The sequence below is a fragment of the Prionailurus viverrinus genome, chromosome F2 (genome assembly GCF_022837055.1).
Source record: "Prionailurus viverrinus isolate Anna chromosome F2, UM_Priviv_1.0, whole genome shotgun sequence".
NCBI lineage: Eukaryota > Metazoa > Chordata > Mammalia > Carnivora > Felidae > Prionailurus > Prionailurus viverrinus.
In genome coordinates this window covers 74,496,805-74,515,522 of record NC_062578.1, presented here as the reverse complement: position 1 = coordinate 74,515,522, position 18,718 = coordinate 74,496,805, and the positions used below count along the sequence as shown (strand labels likewise).

General features: G+C 48.1%; 1 protein-coding gene across 3 annotated transcripts in view; it reads left to right on the top strand.

The window, feature by feature from the left end:
* Positions 1 to 9,745: 9,745 nt before the first annotated feature.
* The window catches only part of DNAAF11 (dynein axonemal assembly factor 11), a 77,624-nt gene continuing 68,651 nt past the window's right edge, over positions 9,746 to 18,718 (top strand). For all 3 annotated transcript variants that reach the window (XM_047841660.1, XM_047841658.1, XM_047841659.1), the window contains exon 1: positions 9,746 to 9,854. In XM_047841660.1, the coding sequence (XP_047697616.1) occupies positions 9,845 to 9,854 (10 nt within the window). In that variant the 5' untranslated portion in view covers positions 9,746 to 9,844. The remainder of the gene's footprint in view (positions 9,855 to 18,718) is intronic.

Genomic DNA, 18,718 nt, shown 5'->3' with positions numbered 1-18,718 from the left:
ATCTTTCTGATCTCAGCCACGCCCTAAAGGAGTATAGTGGTACTTACCCTCGGATGGATTTGCAGTCCCTGGTGGCTAATGTCGAGCATCCTTCACGTGTTTCTTGTCTGACCTCTCACTTCCTTTACTGCTTCTGTGCTTGTAATCTGGTCTTCCACCTTAAAACGGTCACACACTATCACCGTCAGACCTTGGACCCTGCCGTTACTTCCTCCATTGTCTCAATTTTGAACGTTCCACTTTTTTTTTTTTAGACAGAGAGAGAGAGAGGGAAAGAGAGAGAGAGAGAGAACATGCACAGGCACATGAGCAAGAGAGGGGCAAAGAGAGGGGGAAGGAGAGAATCTTAAGTGGGCTCTATGCCCAGCGTAGAGCCAGATGCGGGACTTGATCCCCCAACCATGAGATCGTGACCGGAGCTGAAGTTGAGAGTCAGGTGCTCAACCGGCTGAGCCACCCAGCCACCTCTTAAACATTCCACTTTTGACCACCACTGCTATTCCAGCTCACCACCTCTTCACCTACAATAATTTTTCAATGCTACCACGTCAAATTCCGCTGGTCCTGATACCATTCCATGGTGTCTTCATTTCCGCACCTCTTCACCTTAGGTCCCATGAGCCGTCGTCACTGTCGCTCCCCCGCATGTCCCTCCACTCATTGTGCTCTCTCGGTAAACCCACAGCTCTGGTTGCATCTGAAGCTGTGCCTGTTACGCAGTTTTCCACACGCCGAAGATGGCTTGTGAGGAAACACGCGGGAGGCTGTCTTTAAATGCATGACCGCAACCCTCGAGGTGTGTGTGGTGATGCCTGGCAATCATCTTAGCCCGTTCTATGTATTCACTCTCCCCGTCCCCAGCCTGGCCATTTGCTACCTTATCCTTCCGCCTCGAACCCTCAAGACATCCTTTCCAAGCCATTCTTGGCTGATGTCCTTGCTTCCTATTTCGCTGAGAAAATAGAAACAGCTAAGAAGACTCAACCAGCCATTGGCACTGTGTTCATCCACCCACGGGCATCTGCTCCTACTCTCCTCCCTCCCTGTGCTGTGGCTGGAAGGTCCTTGCTGCTATCTAAGGCCGACTCACCACTCACGATTGCAGCCCGCCCCCTCCTCTCTATTTATGGAGATTCCTCCAAGAATTGCCCTCTCTTCTAGGCAGTGGCATGCCAATGTGCTATCATAACACCTGTCTTAATTAAGCCCTCTTCGGACTCCACCTCCCTTATAACTGCTCTCTTTCTCCGTTGCTCTGTTCCCAGGAGCAGCAAAATTCCTCGGTAGGTTTTTCTTCCACAATTTTTTGTCCCCAAGTCTTCTCTTCCAAGTCTTCCTTGAACCCACGCCAGTCAGGATTATAAGCCCACCGTCCACCGGAGCAGCCCCTGGCAAAGCCGCGACACCCTTCAACGATGCTTGATCCCGTGATCAAGACTTAGGTCTCACTCAACTTGACCCATGGCAGCATTTTAAAGATGTCGTCAGTCCTTCTTTCTTGGAAGCAATTCTCTTACTTGGCTTCTCCTCCTACCCCACTGGTTTTATGTCTTCCTTGCTAATTTTTCCGCATCGTGCCAACTTCAAAATTCAGAGAATGCTCATGCTTAGCTCTTGGCCCTCTCCTCTAGCTACACTCACTTCTAGAGTGTTCTCAGCCACGGGCATGGGTGTCAACACCTCTGTAAACTAGAACCGGGCCAACTAAATCTCCAGTTCAGATCTCCGCTCCACATTCAGAGACCCGCATCGCCTTCTCAAAATTTCCACCGAGCAGAAATTTGTTTTCTCGTGGTTCCGGAGGTGAGAAGTCCGAGATCAAGGTGTTGGTAGATCTGGTTCCTTCCGAGGGCTGTGAGGCAAGGGCGTGTTCTAGGCTCTTCTCCCTGGGTCCTCGCGTGGTCTCCCTGTACGCACCTGTGTCCATCACGTTTGGAATAACATCCTGTCTCCTTACAAGGTCCTACCCGATTATTTGCCTCCTACCTACCCCTTAACATTTCTCTGCACATCTTCCCCATCATACGAGCTGCCTTATTCTGTCTGTTAGCAGGCCAGCCTCTCCCCAGTCGCTCTTTTCTCTCTCCCTGGGAACAGTCTTCTCTTAGCTTTTCATGTAACTGGCTCCTTCTCATGCTCAGGACTCACCCGATGTGTGACCTACTCGGATCACCCAAAGTAGCCATCCTCCAAGCTCAAACTACCACCCCATTTTTCTTTCCTAACACATATCACGTGCAATCATCTTACGGAGCGTTTGTTTATCTACTTGTTTACTGTACGTCTCCTTCTATGAGTATATGGGTGTGGCATAGTCAAGACCTTGCCAGTCTTGGTTACCACGCCACCCCAGCCCTAAGGGCTCAACACATGTTTGTTGAAAGAGGGGAAAAAATGAGAAAGTAGGTCAATGGGATCCTGTCATGCACCACCTCCTCCCCCAGATTAGGAATCTTTACACGGACTACATGATGCTCTTGGAACAATGATTTGGACACACACACGCACGCATTCAGATAGATAGAGGAGACGGAACAGGCAGGAGATCAGATTAAAAAGAGAGTTTGGAATGGATAGTGTCAGTCCTTTTTGCTTATGTAACCGGTCTTAAAAATACGACTCTTTTCCAGCTGAAACAGGAAGCTATGAATTCTGGAAGATTTGGTGGGGAAGGCCTCTCTCTGCCTTTGGACGAATGGTACCCAGCCGAGCTGTGTGACAAGGAAGGTGAGATCATCTTCAGCAGCTGCCCCCGAACTTGAAACGGGTTGATTGATATGACAAACTCTTTCCACGAAGAACATAAATCAAAGATGACTGGCAGCCAAGTAAACATTTTAGAACTAGAGTAATTAGGGATATATTAGCAATTAAAATAAACTTATTATCATTAGCAAAATTGGCAGTTGCTTGCAAATTTCCCCGGGGTCCTCATTTCAAGTGTATCCTCGTAGATTATATTAAGGCAGGATTAATGTTTTTGGAGATAGAGTTTTAATTTTTGTGGATTTCACTTTCTCCCACCCTTGCTCATTGTTCGTAGAGCTCAGTGGTTCTCAGACAAGATCTTGGGTTTTCTGTGAGTTGGCCCCGGGTGTTCTCACACTCAAACGGAACAAAGCTGTTGTTCGCCCAGTTCTCAGAGAAAATTAAATTAGTGCATACAATTTTTTAGCTTTTGCTCCTCCAATTTTTTTTTTGGGGGGGGGGGGCTCAGCACCTGCTACTACCTGTCTTCCAGGAAGGGCTAAAAAAATGACAAAACCCCCGAACTTGAAACAAACTAATAAACGAATCAGGGAAAAACTTGGTCGGCAGCCTTCCGAGATCAAGAGCCTCTTCCTCCAGTGGAAACGTGTGCTGATGGGTCCAACTCTCGGGACGGTGACGGAGGCACGACTGACCCCTGTTGGTCTAACCACTGGCTGTACCCGGGGGTCTTCCCTGGGACAAGCCATCGCCCTCCACCTTTCCTCGCGCGTGACAACAAAAACGGAGATGGGCCGAGCACTTAGTGGAGGCAAACTCTTGACACGTTCTCTCTTGTAAACCTCTCTGAAACGCAAGCAGGCAGGCCCTTTACTTTTCCCATTTCACAGACGAAGGAACAAGAAAGTCAAGTGAATTGTTGAATCCTCAGTGGGGGAGGAGCATACCCCGATGACTCTGCTCTGAGTAGGTGCAGATTAGTAAAAGGCCTTCCGGAAGGGTCAACTCTGACTTGTATTGAGCTAACGGAGACGGGCAACAGTTTGGATCAAGCTAGCAAAGACAGGCAAGAAGTTTGGAGGTGTTCAGGTGCTTAGGCGAGGAGGCCAAGTACACAGAGGTGGCTCTGTCGCCTGGGCAGCCTGTGTAAGTAAGCCAGAGTCAATTTCTACAAATGCCTCAAGGTGACCGAGGCGGAACCTACAGACAACCCATCACAGCCAACGGGGCTTTCCCAAATAAGGCAACTGTTTAAGCTATAAGCCGATCCAATGATTTCCTTGCTTTGCTTCCCGTCTTCTCTATAAAAACTTGTCCACCAGCTCCTGGGAGGGAGGCACACCTGACCACTCAGTTTGGCACAGCCTGATTCAAACCCAGGTTCGCTCAAACTCTTGACGGTTTTAGTGTACCTCACTTTATCTGTTAACAGATGGAAAACTTGCAGAGAATAATTTAATAATCATTTTACACTTGCTTTTGAGATGTGTTCTTGTACTTGCATGGAATCATCGGAGAGTCTGAGGTTTGAGGAACTCACATCTGATAATGCATATTTATTTTTATGTCAAAAAAATTTTTTATGTTTATTTGAGAGAGAGAGAGACAGAGAGAGAGAGACAGAGAGAGAGAGAGAGAGAGAGAGTGGGAGAGGGGCAGAGAGAGAGGGAGACACAGAATCCGAAGCAGGTTCCAGGCTCTGAGCTGTCAACATAGAGCCCAAAGCGGGGCTCTAACCAGGGAACCGTGAGATCATGACCTGAGCCAGAGTTGGCTGCTTAACCCACTGAGGCACCCAGGCGCCCCTATTTTTATTTTTTTAGATACTTATGCATATTTTTTTTCTTTTTTCTTTTTTCTTTTCTTTTCTTTTCTTCTCTATTCCTTTTTCTTTTCTTTTCTTTTCTTTTCTTTTCTTCTCTTTTCTTTTCCTTTCCCTTTCCTTTCCTTTCCTTTCCTTTCCTTTCCTTTTATTAATTTTATATGTTGTCACGTTAGCTAACATGCAGTGTAGTCCTGGCTTCAGGAGTAGATTCCCACGATTCGTCACTTACAGACAACACCCAGGGCTCATCCCAGCAAGTGCCCTCCTCGATGCCCATCACCCATTCTCCCCACCAACCCACAGGAATAGTTAATCCTTACTGAGCGCTTCCTAAATGGCAAGTGCTCTTCTAAGAGCTTTACATACATTGTCTCGATTACTCCTAACCGTGCCTGGAAGGCACTTGATAAATATTTGCTGATGGATGGAAGAAAGGAAGCAAGCAAGCAAGCCAGCCAGTAATTGATATTATAGAGGTGCTGGTAAACTTGGGGGTTTACTTGTCACGAAGACGCAATGAGGAAACTCTCCTGGCGGAATATTAATACCATCGAAATGTAACCACAGTATTTGTGACACATCATAAAAATACTAAATTATATATAATGATGAAAACAATAAGAACCAAAAAGCTTTCTAGGTCGTCTCTCGAATTTATCCAACGCAAAAGAAGAAGGACCATTTTGCTGTTATCGGAAATTAAAAAAGAAAAAAAACCCTTTCTGAGATTTACTTCTCCTACTTATGTACACAAAAATGTCGTAGTCATTTCCTCAGGAGGCCTCACTCATCTAGTTACATTTCCAGGGGCCAAAGAAACAAGTCTGTTTTGAATAATTATTTGCATAAACAGACACACACCGTGACTCTAAACAATCTCATTCAGTTTGAGTAAAATAAACCCCGATTTGCCTGGAGCTGTCACAGTGTGATTTATTCCCCCATTTCCCTTCTGTCAGTGGACTGTAACAATCACACCCCATCGTGCACCTGTCCTATGTGCCCCATGGGTCCTTGGTTCCTAAGAGACAGAGTGACTGTGATGTTGGGCTGAGGGAGGACACGTCAAAACCACCCTGGCCTGGCCCATGACAAATCATGAAGTAGATATTCCTGTTTCTCTGCTTTATCATCCGAGGCCCTTCTCCTTTCCACCAGAGTGGAGAACAATCGGTCAAGACCTTGCTCCCCAAAGGAGCTCCCATCCTAGATTTTGGGGAAAAGGTATTAAGCCAAGGACGTGTCCAATGGCCCAAAGAATGGGACACCCTTCCTGGATAACCTGATAGATCCCCTTAAAACACGGACACTCCCGTGGTGATCCTATTTAAGTCATGAGATGTGTGCATCCAGGGTGCCACGCTCTTAAAGAGACTGGCTCACTGACTTGCTCATTCAATCGTTCAACAAAGATTTATTGGGCACCTAGTGAGTATCAGGAGTTGTGCTGAGAGGTAGGATTCGGAGATGAAAAATAAACTCCCTCCTGCCCTCAAAAGTGATGCAGGAGAGAATTCAGTTTGGGGCATAAAATTCTGGTAATATAATCTCCTTGGGCCTCAGTTTCCTTATGGTCAATATGTAGATGGTAACACTTTCTACCTCGAAGGGTTAATGTAAGAATTAGCTAACACTTTCAAAACACTGGACCATGGTGAGCACAGCTCCGTTGTTCGTTTACTTGCGTCTAAATGGATAGAAGACCCCTGCTCCACAGATATTGAGTTTCATAGGTAACAGACTTTAAGTTTCATAGGAAAATTTCCAGGCCCTTCTGACCCCCACAGGGTTTAAGAGTGAGTCCGTGTGAGCGTGAGGATGAAAGTTCAGAGCCAACATATCAGATATCTGGGTTGCAACCGGTCTTGAGAACTTTCTAGAGTCCTAGAATATCTCCCTCTTGTCTCTTGTGACCCAGAGGCCAAGGTCCTTTCTACTGGTCCTGACTTCATCCCTCTGTCATCTCAGAAACCACCCTTCTACCTGGTTTATCCCCCGGGACCAGCTCCCCGCCAGAAATAGACCTTTTTTTAGCCTTGATGAACCTCTCGCTGTCACTTGGGCATAGGCCCATTTGCTAACCTCGCCTGTGGCTGATGGCATGTCACGTCCTCCGTGAGCAACCAGACGCCAGCTCACAGACCCCTCTCTCGGTGGCACAGCCATACGTTGCCTGTATGGTCAGCTCCACACACAAATGGGGGAAGCGTTAGCTCGAGAACGTGGAGTCATCTGCCTAACGCCACGCGGTAGCAGATCTGTGGATCTGAACCGGGTCTCCGAGGCCAGAGCTCATGCTCCTCGCCCGGCAAAGTGTTGCTTCCAAAACATAGTGACACGACAAGAACCAGGCTTTGGGGCAGGATCGGTGGATGTCACCTAAATTGATAGTTGGGAGTGTTTTGGGAGTCTCCTTGGAGCTCCAAATGGTTCTCCCACTGTGGGGACAGAGTGCCTGAGATCCCACCATTCTGTTCTAGTTGAGCTGGCATTCACGGCCTCCATGACCCCTCATCTGATCACCCCATGCAATTGTGCCCATAGCCAAACTGACTGGCTTTCCAGGCCCTCCTGCCCTCCACCCTCCTGGCTCCTGTCTCTCTGCCTCACTTCACGTTCTTGTCGCCACTTGGCAAACCCTAATACTCGGCAACAGTGAATGCTTAACAGGTTCCTGCTGAAAGAACACATTTCTTTTTTTTTTTTTTTTTTCTTCAACGTTTATTTATTTTTGGGACAGAGAGAGACAGAGCATGAACGGGGGAGGGGCAGAGAGAGAGGGAGACACAGAATCGGAAACAGGCTCCAGGCTCTGAGCTATCAGCCCAGAGCCCGACGCGGGGCTCGAACTCACGGACCGCGAGATCATGACCTGGCTGAAGCCGGACGCTTAACCGACTGCGCCACCCAGGCGCCCCAGAACACATTTCTTTATGCTCCACGTTACTCTACGAATCTTCTTTCATAATGTAAACATCACATACATTTCAAGATGAGACCACGGACTCTGTACTATTTACTAAGATTGGGATGGAAGAAGTTTTTAAGCAATATTTTACACATACTTTCTCTCTCTCTCTCTCTTTGCAAAGGGACAGAGGGTAATAATTACTTTGTAATGATAATATAGGCAAAACAAAGCCATAAAACTCCTCGAAGAAAATGTCCGGAGTAAGTTCCTTGACATCAGTCATGGTGATGATTTTTTAGGCGGGGGGGGAGAATCTGACAACAAAAGCAAAAGAAACCAAAACAGAAATAAACATGTGGGACTACATCAAGCAAAATGAAAAGGCAACCTATGGAACGGGAGAAAATATTTGCAAATTATGTATCTGACAAAAGGTAAAAATGTAAAGAACTCAGGCAACTCAATAGCCAATTTTTTTATTTAAAAATGGACAGAACATCTGCATCAATATTTTTTCGAAGAAGGCGTACACATGGCCACCAGGCACATGACAAGGTGCTCATCGGGAAGATGCAAATCAAAACCACAATGAGGTATTACTTCACACCTGTTATAATGGCCATTCTCGAAAAGACAAGCATTAACATGGGTTGGTGAGGATGTGGAGAAAAAAACTCTCTTGCACTATTGGTGGTAAAGTAAATCGGTAGGTGGTCACTGTGGAAAACATTATGGAGGTTCCTTAAAAAATTAAAAATAGAACTTACCGTATGATCCCGAATTCCATTCCTGGGTATTTATCTGACGAAAATGAGAACACTAATTCAAAAAGATACCTGCACTCCCGTGTTCTTGCAGGATGATTTATAATACACAAGACGTGAAAGCAACCTAAGCGTCCATCAGAAAATGAATGGATAGGGGCGCCTGGGTGGTTCAGTTGGTTAAGTGTCTGACTTTGGCTCAAGTCACCATCTCTCAATCTCTCAGTCTGTGAGTTCAAGCCCCGCGTCGGGCTCTGTGCTGACAGCTCCTCGCCTGGAGCCTGCTTCAGATTCTGTGTCTCCCTCGCTTTCTGCCCCTCCCCTGCTCGTGCTCTCTCTTAGATATGAATAAATGTTAAAAAAAATTAAAAAAAATGAATGGATAAATAAAATGTGGTTATACATATATATGAAATACTTCTCAGTCATAAAAAGATTATATGTGTGTGTATATATATATAGTGTATATATATAGTGTATATATATATATAGTATATATATAGTGTGTGTATATATATATATATTTCAGTCGTTAAAAGAAGGAAATCTTGTCATTTGTTACAACATGGATGACCCTTGAGGGTATTCCATCAAGTGAAATAAGTCAGGCAGAGAAAGACGAATACTCTAGGATCTCACTTATATGCAGAATCTAAAAACAAACAAATGAACTCAGAGATACAAAGAATAAATCAGTTCTGGTTGCCAGAGGCTGGGGAGAGGGAGACAAAATGAGTGAAGGTGGTAATAAACAAACAAACAAACAAACAAACAACTTTGTCATCCCTTAAAGCGCTGACATGTGAACGTATGAAGCTAACCGAGGATGAATTACTGATGTCCTTCCTAGTCCAGAATTGGGTAAAGCGAATTGGGCGCTTTGGGGAGGGGTCTGGGGAAATGCAAGAGGAGTAATGGGAATTCCAGGAGATGCACTTTCTATTTTTGGCAGCCACAAAGTGGTGGGTGGGTAGGGAAAGTTGCTGAAGGTGGTGTTTTTAGAAAACCTGTTAGGAGGAGATCGGTGCTGGGCTGTGACTAAGGAGATGAAATCCAACGAGGACAACTACCCTTTACAGGGAGGCTGTTTTTAAAACGTGTCTTTCCTTTACTCAAATCATCTCTTTAAAAATCTCCACCAGGATCTCCTGAAGTTTTTTTATTATCCCGCATCCTACAGATGAGAAGTTTAAGCCCGCCCCGCCGGCGAGGGCAGTGGGGGCGCCATCCTGACCCCCTTGGCTCCGGAGCGCGTTAACTCCCCAGAGAGGAGAAAGTGGAGGGCGGGCTGGGAGGCACGCCTGGGAGGCGGATCCACCTGGAAGCGAGCGTCCGTGGTTCTCCTTAGACCGTCCAGACGATCTGGGGAAAGGGGAGCCGTCCGGGGAAGGCAGGGTGGGGACGGGGAAGAGGACAGGGTGCGGGGAGGGGAGAGCGCTCGTCGAGGAGTCTCTGCCTCCTGCTTCTCGCGAGCTCGGGAAACGCGGCGGCGCCTGGCCCCGTGCGGCCGCCGTAGAGTCCTCGTTGCCATGGCTCCCGAGGCCCGCTGTGGACGCGCGGAGGCGTGACTGCGAAGCGTGTACGGAGTCCTAGGAGTCCGAGCTTCTTCCCGGGCCCGCGAACCCGAGAGGCGCCATGGGCCGGAGTAAGCGTCCCCTCCTCCCTGCCGCCCTCGACCGTCCCCCTTCCGGGCATCGTCCCACGTCCCAGGGGACCCGGGCCGCCGCCGCCCCTTCCCGCCCGCGCACCCCGGCCCAACCCTGCGCTCCTCAGGTCCGGCTGGGCCAGCCCCTCCGCCGACCCGGCGGGCAGCCTTGCCTCCACGGGGCTCAGGTTCCTCGTCCATAAAATGCGGTGGGCGAGAAAGGCGGGGGCTTCGTGAGAGGGGGTGGTGGAAGGTCCAGGGCTTGGCGTCAGACACATCCGGTTCGGGGCCCAAGCGCCTCCTTGCTCGCCGGGTGGTCCCGGGCTAGTCACTGTCTCAGGGCTGCAGCGTCCACACTGTTCGATTAGGCATCGTACCCGGGGGTGGAGGGAACCGAAGCCGGCGCCCCCCTCCTCCACCTGGCAGCCTTGAGACCTCGAGCGAGTGACTTCACCCAGGTGGGCCTAAGCCCCATCTCCAAAACGAAGGCAGTAATAGAACCGTTTTACCGACTTGGCGAAGTGTTGCTAAGTGTTTAAAAATACACCCGCGGAATGTGCAACGTGAGGGGATTAACATCTTTATTTGCCCGCGAACACCATCTTCGACTCTCCTCTCCTTTATGACGATTTTGTACAGTTCAGCCTAATTGCTCACTTCTGGTGGAAGTGTCATAGTGAATATTTTTAAATCAAGAGACTGTGCTTGATGATGAGGTTTCTTCCGTGCAAGAGCTGACAGCCTGGTGGTGGAGGGGGTGGGTGATTTGTGAATAGGAAAAGCCCCAACCCTAAACCAGTTGGTATTTGTTCTCACACTCCTTTCTAAACGGTAGACAAAAAAATTAGACCAACGTTGGTAAAAATTAAACGAAAACTTTGTCTCCCACCCGTGTAATCCTTAGCTATTACAAAAGGAAAACAAAAACCTTTGTACACACACAGACTGTGTGTGACTATTTATAGCAACTGCTTTCATAGTAGCTAAAAAATGGAAACAACCCAAATATTCTTCAACATGTGTTAATGAATTGGTCGCGGGCATGATTCCATTTATTACCTGGCCCCCACAGGTCCCCACTGTGGTAAGGCAATGCTTTGTTGTTTCCAGATGTTAATGGCAGCTCAGACCTGGAGCCCCCAAAAGGTCCCAGTGATTTGGTATTCCCCCTTCCCCAGGGTATTGTCACTCAAGTAAATGGCCAGCAGGCCTTTTGGAAAGGATTTGGATGAATCCTTGCCAACTATTCTTGGGGACTCAGCCTCTCTTTTAGACAACATGTTGTCAAATAAAATACAGGACACCCAGTATTTTTATTCGCTAACTCTGGCAACCCTTGTTTCGGGTCCCAAAACTCACTAAGGTCTGGAGACTGGCAAGAAATTGTGAATTTTTATTTTTTTTTTATTTTTATTTTTTTTTTTGTTTTTTTTAATGTTTATTTATTTTTGGGACAGAGAGAGACAGAGCATGAATGGGGGAGGGGCAGAGAGAGAGGGAGACACAGAATCGGAAGCAGGCTCCAGGCTCCGAGCCATCAGCCCAGAGCCTGATGGCCGGGCTCGAACTCACGGACCGCGAGATTGTGACCTGGCTGAAGTCGGACGCTTAACCGACTGCGCCACCCAGGCACCCCTGTGAATTTTTATTGAGGCAACTGTCCTTCGTTTTCTGGTCATCAATCCTTGCTGTCTTTTGATTGCACAGATTGAGTAGTACCTTTGTTGGCTGAGCATCTATTTTGGCCTTAGGAATGTCATATTCTATTCACCATCTCCATTGCCCTCCGTGGATGTAGACCTCTGGCCCCACTCCAACCTTGTCCCTCATTAGAACATCTATCCACCTAGCTTCTAAAGTTAAGTGTTGCTACTGACCTTCATTGTTTTAGGAGTCTGTCATCCCAGTTTCTATCAGTTAGCCCAGGTCTTTAAAAGCATCTCTTGTGGTCAGCCTTGGCCTTGTGTTTGTCTAGTTTTGGGCTCAGGGTATGCTGGCTTTGTAGAATTATCTTAGCAAGCATTCTTACATTTTCTTAAGTTCTTAAATTTTTGTACATTTTATAGAAGTGTTTTTGTGCACTGGGTATTATTTTTTCTTAAATGTTTGGTAGAATTCATCAGTGAAGATGCCTGTGCTATGGTTTTCTTTGTGGAAAGGTTTGAACTACATATTCAACTACTGTGGTAGATGCAGGGCTGTTTGATTTATCTGTGTCTTGCTGCGTGAGCTTTGGTAGTTTGTGTCTTTTAAGAAATTTTCCCTTTTAATATAAGTTCTCGAATTTATTAGCATAGTTATTTAGATTACTCTCTTATTAGCCTTTTAATCCTGTATAATCTAATGTCATGCTTTCCTTGCTAATAATGGAAATTTATATCTTCTCTCTCTTTACTGATCAGTCTGGCTAGATGTTTACCAATCTTATTTTTTTATGTATTTTTATTGACTTTTTCCATTGTTTTTGTTTCTATTTCACTGATTTTTGGTCTAATCTTTTTTCTTTTTTGTTTCCTTTCTTCTGCTTAGTTTGGGTTCAATTTATTCTTTTTCTAGCTTCTTAAGGAGGAAGCTAATGTTTGAGACCTTTTTCCTTTCTTACTATAGGCATTAGTGCTGTTAATTTTCCCCAACTTATGTTTTAGCCATATCACACACATTTTGATATGCCTTTTAAAAAATATATTTATTTATTTGTGAGAGAGACAGAGAGACAGAGTGCACGTGGGAGAGGAACAGAGGGAGAGGGAGACATAGAATCTAAAACAGGTTCCAGGCTGTGAGCTGTTAGCACAGAGCCCGATGTAGGGCTTGAACTCACGAACTCGGAGTTCATGACCTGAGCCGACCAAGACACCCAGGCTTCCCACCTTTTTTTTGTTCTGTTCAAGACACTTTCTGACTTCCCTTTGGATTTCCTGATGTTCAGTGTTTGGTGTGTGTGTGTGTGTGTGTGGGTGGGTGGGTGGGTGTTTTCATATATTTCTTTCCTGGATTTTCCTGTCCCTATGACTCCATCATGTTTGGAACATGAAGTTCCTTCTCCTCTTATGATATAGTCCTAGTCCTTGTTCTCTGGCCTCTCTACCCTCTGGTTTTAGGAAGCAAACCTCTTTATACGCTGCCAGTGTGCAACTCTGGCTTTTTTTAACTGTCCGATGAATCACGTCCAGCCTTTCCTTTCCAACAGTGTCCACAACAGCAGCCACCCAATACAGCTGTCCTTTGAGTTATAGTGTCCCCTGTATTTCTCTATTGCCCAATGTGTCACGTTACACTTACTGGTGCGATCTCTTTGCTATAGGTTGAATGTTTGTGTCCCCCCCCCCCCCACCACCAAATTCATATAGGAGGTGGGTCGTGAGCAGGGAGCCCTCATAATTGGGATTACTGCCCTTATGAAAGAGGCCCCAGAGACCTGGCTTGCTCCTTCCACTGTGTGAGATCACCATCAGTGGGGAAGCTGGCTGTCCCCAGACACTAGATCTGCCGGTGCTGTGACCTTGGACTTCCAGCCTCCAGAACTGTGAGAAATAAATGTTTCTAGTTTATAATCCACCTGCTTTACGGCACTTGTGTTACAGTATTCCAAATGGGTTGACACTGTAGTGCAAGTGTTGAACGTCCCCCAGCTGCCTTGTGCCGGACACTATCTGTGCCCCACCTACCACCAGTAATGGTGTCCTCGTTGCCACTCGGGCAGCCGACTCTGACTCCGGAGGCCCGTCGTGGCTAGCGTCTGCCTTCACGTACCATTTGTGATATCAACCCTTCCAGGTTGGGTTGGCTGGAAGGCAGACTCTTCGATGCAGATTAGTGTGTAGGAGGTTCACTCGGGAACGTTACTGGAGTGGGTAGGGAAGGAGGCAAGACTGGGTGGGGAAGGACGTTGGGCTATGATGCATTTTAACAAAGGCCTTACCCACAAACCCACCCAGATACGTGGAGGTCTAAACTGGAAATGGACATTCTAATTTTCCCAAGCTTGGGTGAGAGGGCTGGGCCCTTATGGCCCCTCATCAGCCAGTCGTTGGATATGGGCTTTCCTGGGAAGGGGCGTGGCGTTGGTCGGGGTGTCATTTCAGCGGAGTGACTTAGGAAGAAAGTGGGCAGCCTGAGGGCAGTCCACTGGCACCACTCCCAGCAGCTGGAGGAACTGATCCTTCAGTTTGGAAGGAGGGATCTGGGAAGTGCAACATAGTGCCCATTGTAGCCAGAGCGCCCTTTCTCATCTGTTTATCCTGCAAATACCTACTCACATTTCAACACTCAGCTCAGGCTTCTTCTCCATGATGCCTCTTTTGACGTCCCTCCTGTCGCTCAGTAGCCCTGATCCCCCCTTTCTCTGTCCTCCCTGTACACTTCTGTCACTGCCCCATGGCACTTCACCATGGTCTTTACTAGCACTCTCCGTGTGAATAGACGCTAGAGGGTATCGTTGCGTTAGGTCTTGTGTGGCTAGCGTTGCATGTTATGATGACCTTGAGTCAGTAAAAAAAGGCAGAGCAAATGAGCAATCCTGTTTTGAAAAGCGTCCATTGGAAACCATACAAGAAAGAACAGTTTAGATGCTACAAGAGGTGACCTTCTCCTGTTTGTGACCCCTTCGTCTCTTGTTAAGTCATAAATGTATCTGCTGCGTCTTCCGAGATGTTTAAACATTCTGCAAAACCTGCTAGGAACACAGATTATTGACTTTATTCTAATCTAGTGAGGAATCGAGGGCTGTTCACAAAACACGATATAAAGCCTGAAGGAATGAACACTAAGTTGGCGGCTTTGGAAGCTTCTAGAACTTTGCTCAAGCCACTGAAAAATCTTGGTAGAAACGGCAGCCTGACAACTTCCGGGACTCCAGAAACCTTCTCCTTCTGCCCTTTGCCCCGCCCCAACCCCACAAAATCATTTTGTTGCCCTCCCTGGAGTTGTTGAGAACCCGGTCATTGTAAGGAATCGAAAAGAAGCCTGGGCTGGCCGGTGAGTTTCGGTTAAACCCTCGGAATCCTTAGCAGCATTCTGCTAGTGAGAGAAATACGAATCCGTGGTTATGCTGTCAGTGGTTTTACCCGCCACGACGGCTCCAGCCGTATCTTGGTTAGCACCCCCCGTGGGCGAGATACTTCCCAGAATCCATTCAAGTCCTGCGTTTTGCTCTGCGATTTTTTCCAAAATCAGGACGTGAAAGCACACTGTTTCTCATCCGCTACCCGGGAATGTTCTCCCTCCACTGTGTGGTGGGCGTCGCCCTCGCCATCTCTCTCGAAATAGCGTTATGACGACCCACTGAGACTTCCAAGACAGTTTTAAATCCCTGGAATGACTTCGTGTAAATGCAGTGCTGTCGTATTCGGCGTAGGGCTTCCCAAAGGTGAACCGTGCTCCCGGGAGCTCGAGCACGTTTGTTCTGAATTACACGGTGCGTAGAACTGTAGGATGCTTTCCTGTCGCGAGGTGCGGAACACTGTTGTCCCCATCCACCGCGTGGACGCTCTTGCACGTTTCTTCCTGGGGACGCTGGTTTCCTCACTGACGTCTGCCGTTGCAGGCGGGCAGTGCCGCGTAACAGCAGTTTCCTGAGCGCCATAAAACGGTGTGCCACGCGTCAGCTTGCTTAATATGGAAGAGCCCAGAAGTAGGCCGCTGGGAGATCTGGCCTTCCTCTGTGATTCTCCATTTTCTTTTCATCTGTCCTAATTGTCTGTAATTGTTGCTGTTGGGCAGGCGTCCCTGGGGTGCCAGATCAACTGTCGGTCCCTCCTGTGTGTGCGTGTACACACCAATTAGTGATTATGCTAAGGGCCGGGGCTCCTCTCCCCCCGTTCCTTTTGACTAATAGTGACTTTTATCATCTTAATTTTTGCGGCTAGGAGATACGGATCAACATAATTCCTTCCCAATATCTACATGCCTCTGAAAGGGAGGGTTTGGCAATCGCATGGAAGTGATCACATTCACACATGCAATAGCATAATGAAAAGGGTTTCTGAATTTTAGGAAAGGTGTAGCCAGGGAATGTAGGAAGGATATTTGGTGTCCGTAGAGGAAGCTGCTGGCCTTTAGGGTCAGACGAATCGGAAAAGCCTTTAAGACTGTAGGGCTGGAGAGGCCTGAGATACCTTTAGTGTTTCTGAGACCCAGGAAGCCCCCAGGGGGCTGCGCAGATGCTGATGTTAGCTTTTGCAGGCCAGAGACGGTGATGCTTAACAAGGTGTTTTCAGAATCCCCCTGAACACATTCGACTTAACCGTACTTACCGATGACGGCTTCTGTGGGATTCAAGTTGGGTTTATATCTTCAGTATGAATAACCCACTAAGCCTTCGGGGGCAACTGGGGACCCAGGGAAAGACTATCACGAGGCCCGTGTATCAAGTTATAATCAAACTGCCGCATAAAATGCATTTTCCACCCTGGACAAGGAGACCTTTATAATGACCCAGAAGGCTACATTTAATATGTTTCTCGAACCCCTTGGGATCTGTGCCAGAGCGGGGGGGGGGCAGGGCTGGGGAGAGCTGGTTCCCCGGCCATCCCTCCCTTCTCTTCCCATCCCTGGCCCTATCCTGGCCCCTCAAGCCCACGTATGAAGGTGGATACGCAGCCTGCATATCCGTCCACAGCTCAGCAAACAGCTGCTCCTTGGACACTTTGGGATGCGTACCTGATGGTGTGGTCTGGGATGGACCTGGAGAAGTGGCCAGCGTCGAGCTTGGAGGCAGGCCTGGGGCCCCTTGGGCAGAGAATTCTGTTGTTCCTCCACCTGGGACGTGTTCTAGACGGAAGGGCATGGGCTCCGGATGGGCACATCCTCCTGGTCCCGTGGACTCCAGGTCTGATGGCGGCAAGGCCTCCAAAAACCCGGCCCCCTGCTCCATGGATTGGTGTAGTTAAGGTTACACATACCCTCCTGGTCATTGAGGGTCTTATCCGTAGTAGCGAATAATTCCCACATTTCACTGAATTCGCTGAAATAACATTGGTTGTGCCGTCCCAACCCCTTCATCCCTGTTGCATCGTTGCTAAGACAGTTCTTACAGATAATTACAGAGGCAGGTAATACATTTGACTTCACGCAACAGCTTTGCTGTGTCCTCAACTTGCTGTACCCGTGCATCCACTATCAGTTGACCGAAGCTATTAGAGCCAACTTTGGGAGTGGGATGTGTGGAGACTAGTTTTCATGCCCTTCTGTTAGAGGTTTGGTTTCCAGAAAGCTGTTTTCTGTTTATGCTGGTTTGCGTACCAGCCGTGGCGTCCGGAGACAGCAGAGTGCAGCAGGCAGTGGGGACCCCGGGGGGCCAGGACTGGCCAGAACGCCCTGTTAGCCCCTTTGCCAGCCATTTGGGCCCGCTTCTCCCCGGGACCCGGCTGGGGGTCTGTTAGCCACCTCTGCCTGCTAGTTGAGCCAAAACGTAGAACAGCAGGACGTGCCCCGTGCATGGTGTTTTAATCTCCAGACCTTCATGTTTCCCCTGACTTCCAAAGAGCTGTCTTTGCAAGCAACCCCATCTCCTACCACCAGAAATAGCAGGGGTTCAGCCTCCTGCACACAGATGATCGAGTTCGTAGCTGTTTTCACTGTTTTTTTTTTTTTTTTGACGTTTATCTATTATTGAGAGAGAGAGAGAGAGAGACAGAGCACGAGCATGGGAGGGGCAGAGAGAGAGGCAGACACAGAATCTGAAGCAGGCTCCAGGCTCCGAGCTGTCAGCACAGAGCCTGATGCGGAGCTTGACGAACTGTGAGATCATGACCTGAGCTGAAGTTGGACGCTGAACCGACTGAGCCACCCAGGCACCCCCTCCCCCACTCCTTTTTTTTTTTTTTTAACAAAAGGGCAAGTCCACCTTTAAGAGTGTGGCGTGAACATTGGCAGCCGAGGGTGCTGTGAAGAACTCTGTCTCGGCTAGAGGAGCCTGTAGAGGTCCAAGACCCTGGGCAAGTTATTGAACCTCTCTGTGTGTCAATTCCTCATCTGCCCCCTATACATACTCGTATGTTAATACATGCAAAGCACCTAGGACAGTGCCTGGCACTTGTACGTGGCAACAAATGAATCTTTGTTGTCTCTTGGGCTGGACATGTAGCATTCCACTGTCCACCTAAAAGGCGGGACATTAAAATGGATTAATGATCTTTTTAATAGCACTGGAAAACATAGGGTGTCTCCGTTGTCATCACGTCTTTAACTTGGGTGTGTCTTAGGAAGGGGATTCCCGTCTTGCCCTTGGCTCCAACCGTGGACCAGAGAATTGTCCCCATTCCCTCGGTGCCCCCGTGGCAGGCCAGCCCCCCACCCCCGTGCCGCATAGCACTCTGGTCAGAGGGGCAGGGACTCTTACTCCCCCCCCTCCCGTGAGCGGCTCCTTTCATTCCTCCTGGAAACAGAGCTCAGGGTAGCTGCTCTACAAGATTGCAGTGCAAAATCTAGCGTGCTTCTCCTCCCTCTCCAGCTCGAGTTCAATTAATCAATGTCAGTTGAATGGACAGACCTTTCCTTACAGAACGCTGGGAGCTGCTTACACGCTTTTGGCCCCCTGGTGGCCAGACTATGCCACTTAGTCGCAAGTTACCCTGTCGTGGTCTCCTTAGCGGGTCTCGTCCAGTTTGGCATGATAGCACCACAGGATGTCATGTCAACATACGCCATAGCAACACTCTTATGGCCATTACCCACCAACTCTGTCTCCATCCCTACAGCAAAATGTAGGTAGACCTTGTGCAAAAAAGGCAAAATCTCTCTGACTCACCATGGTGTCGCCAGACAAGGCAACACTTGTCTGTTCTCTTCCCCTTAGAAAATCACTCGGGCCTGGGGGATTGACATTTAACGGGGAAGAAAATCCAATGCATTCGTCATGTCAT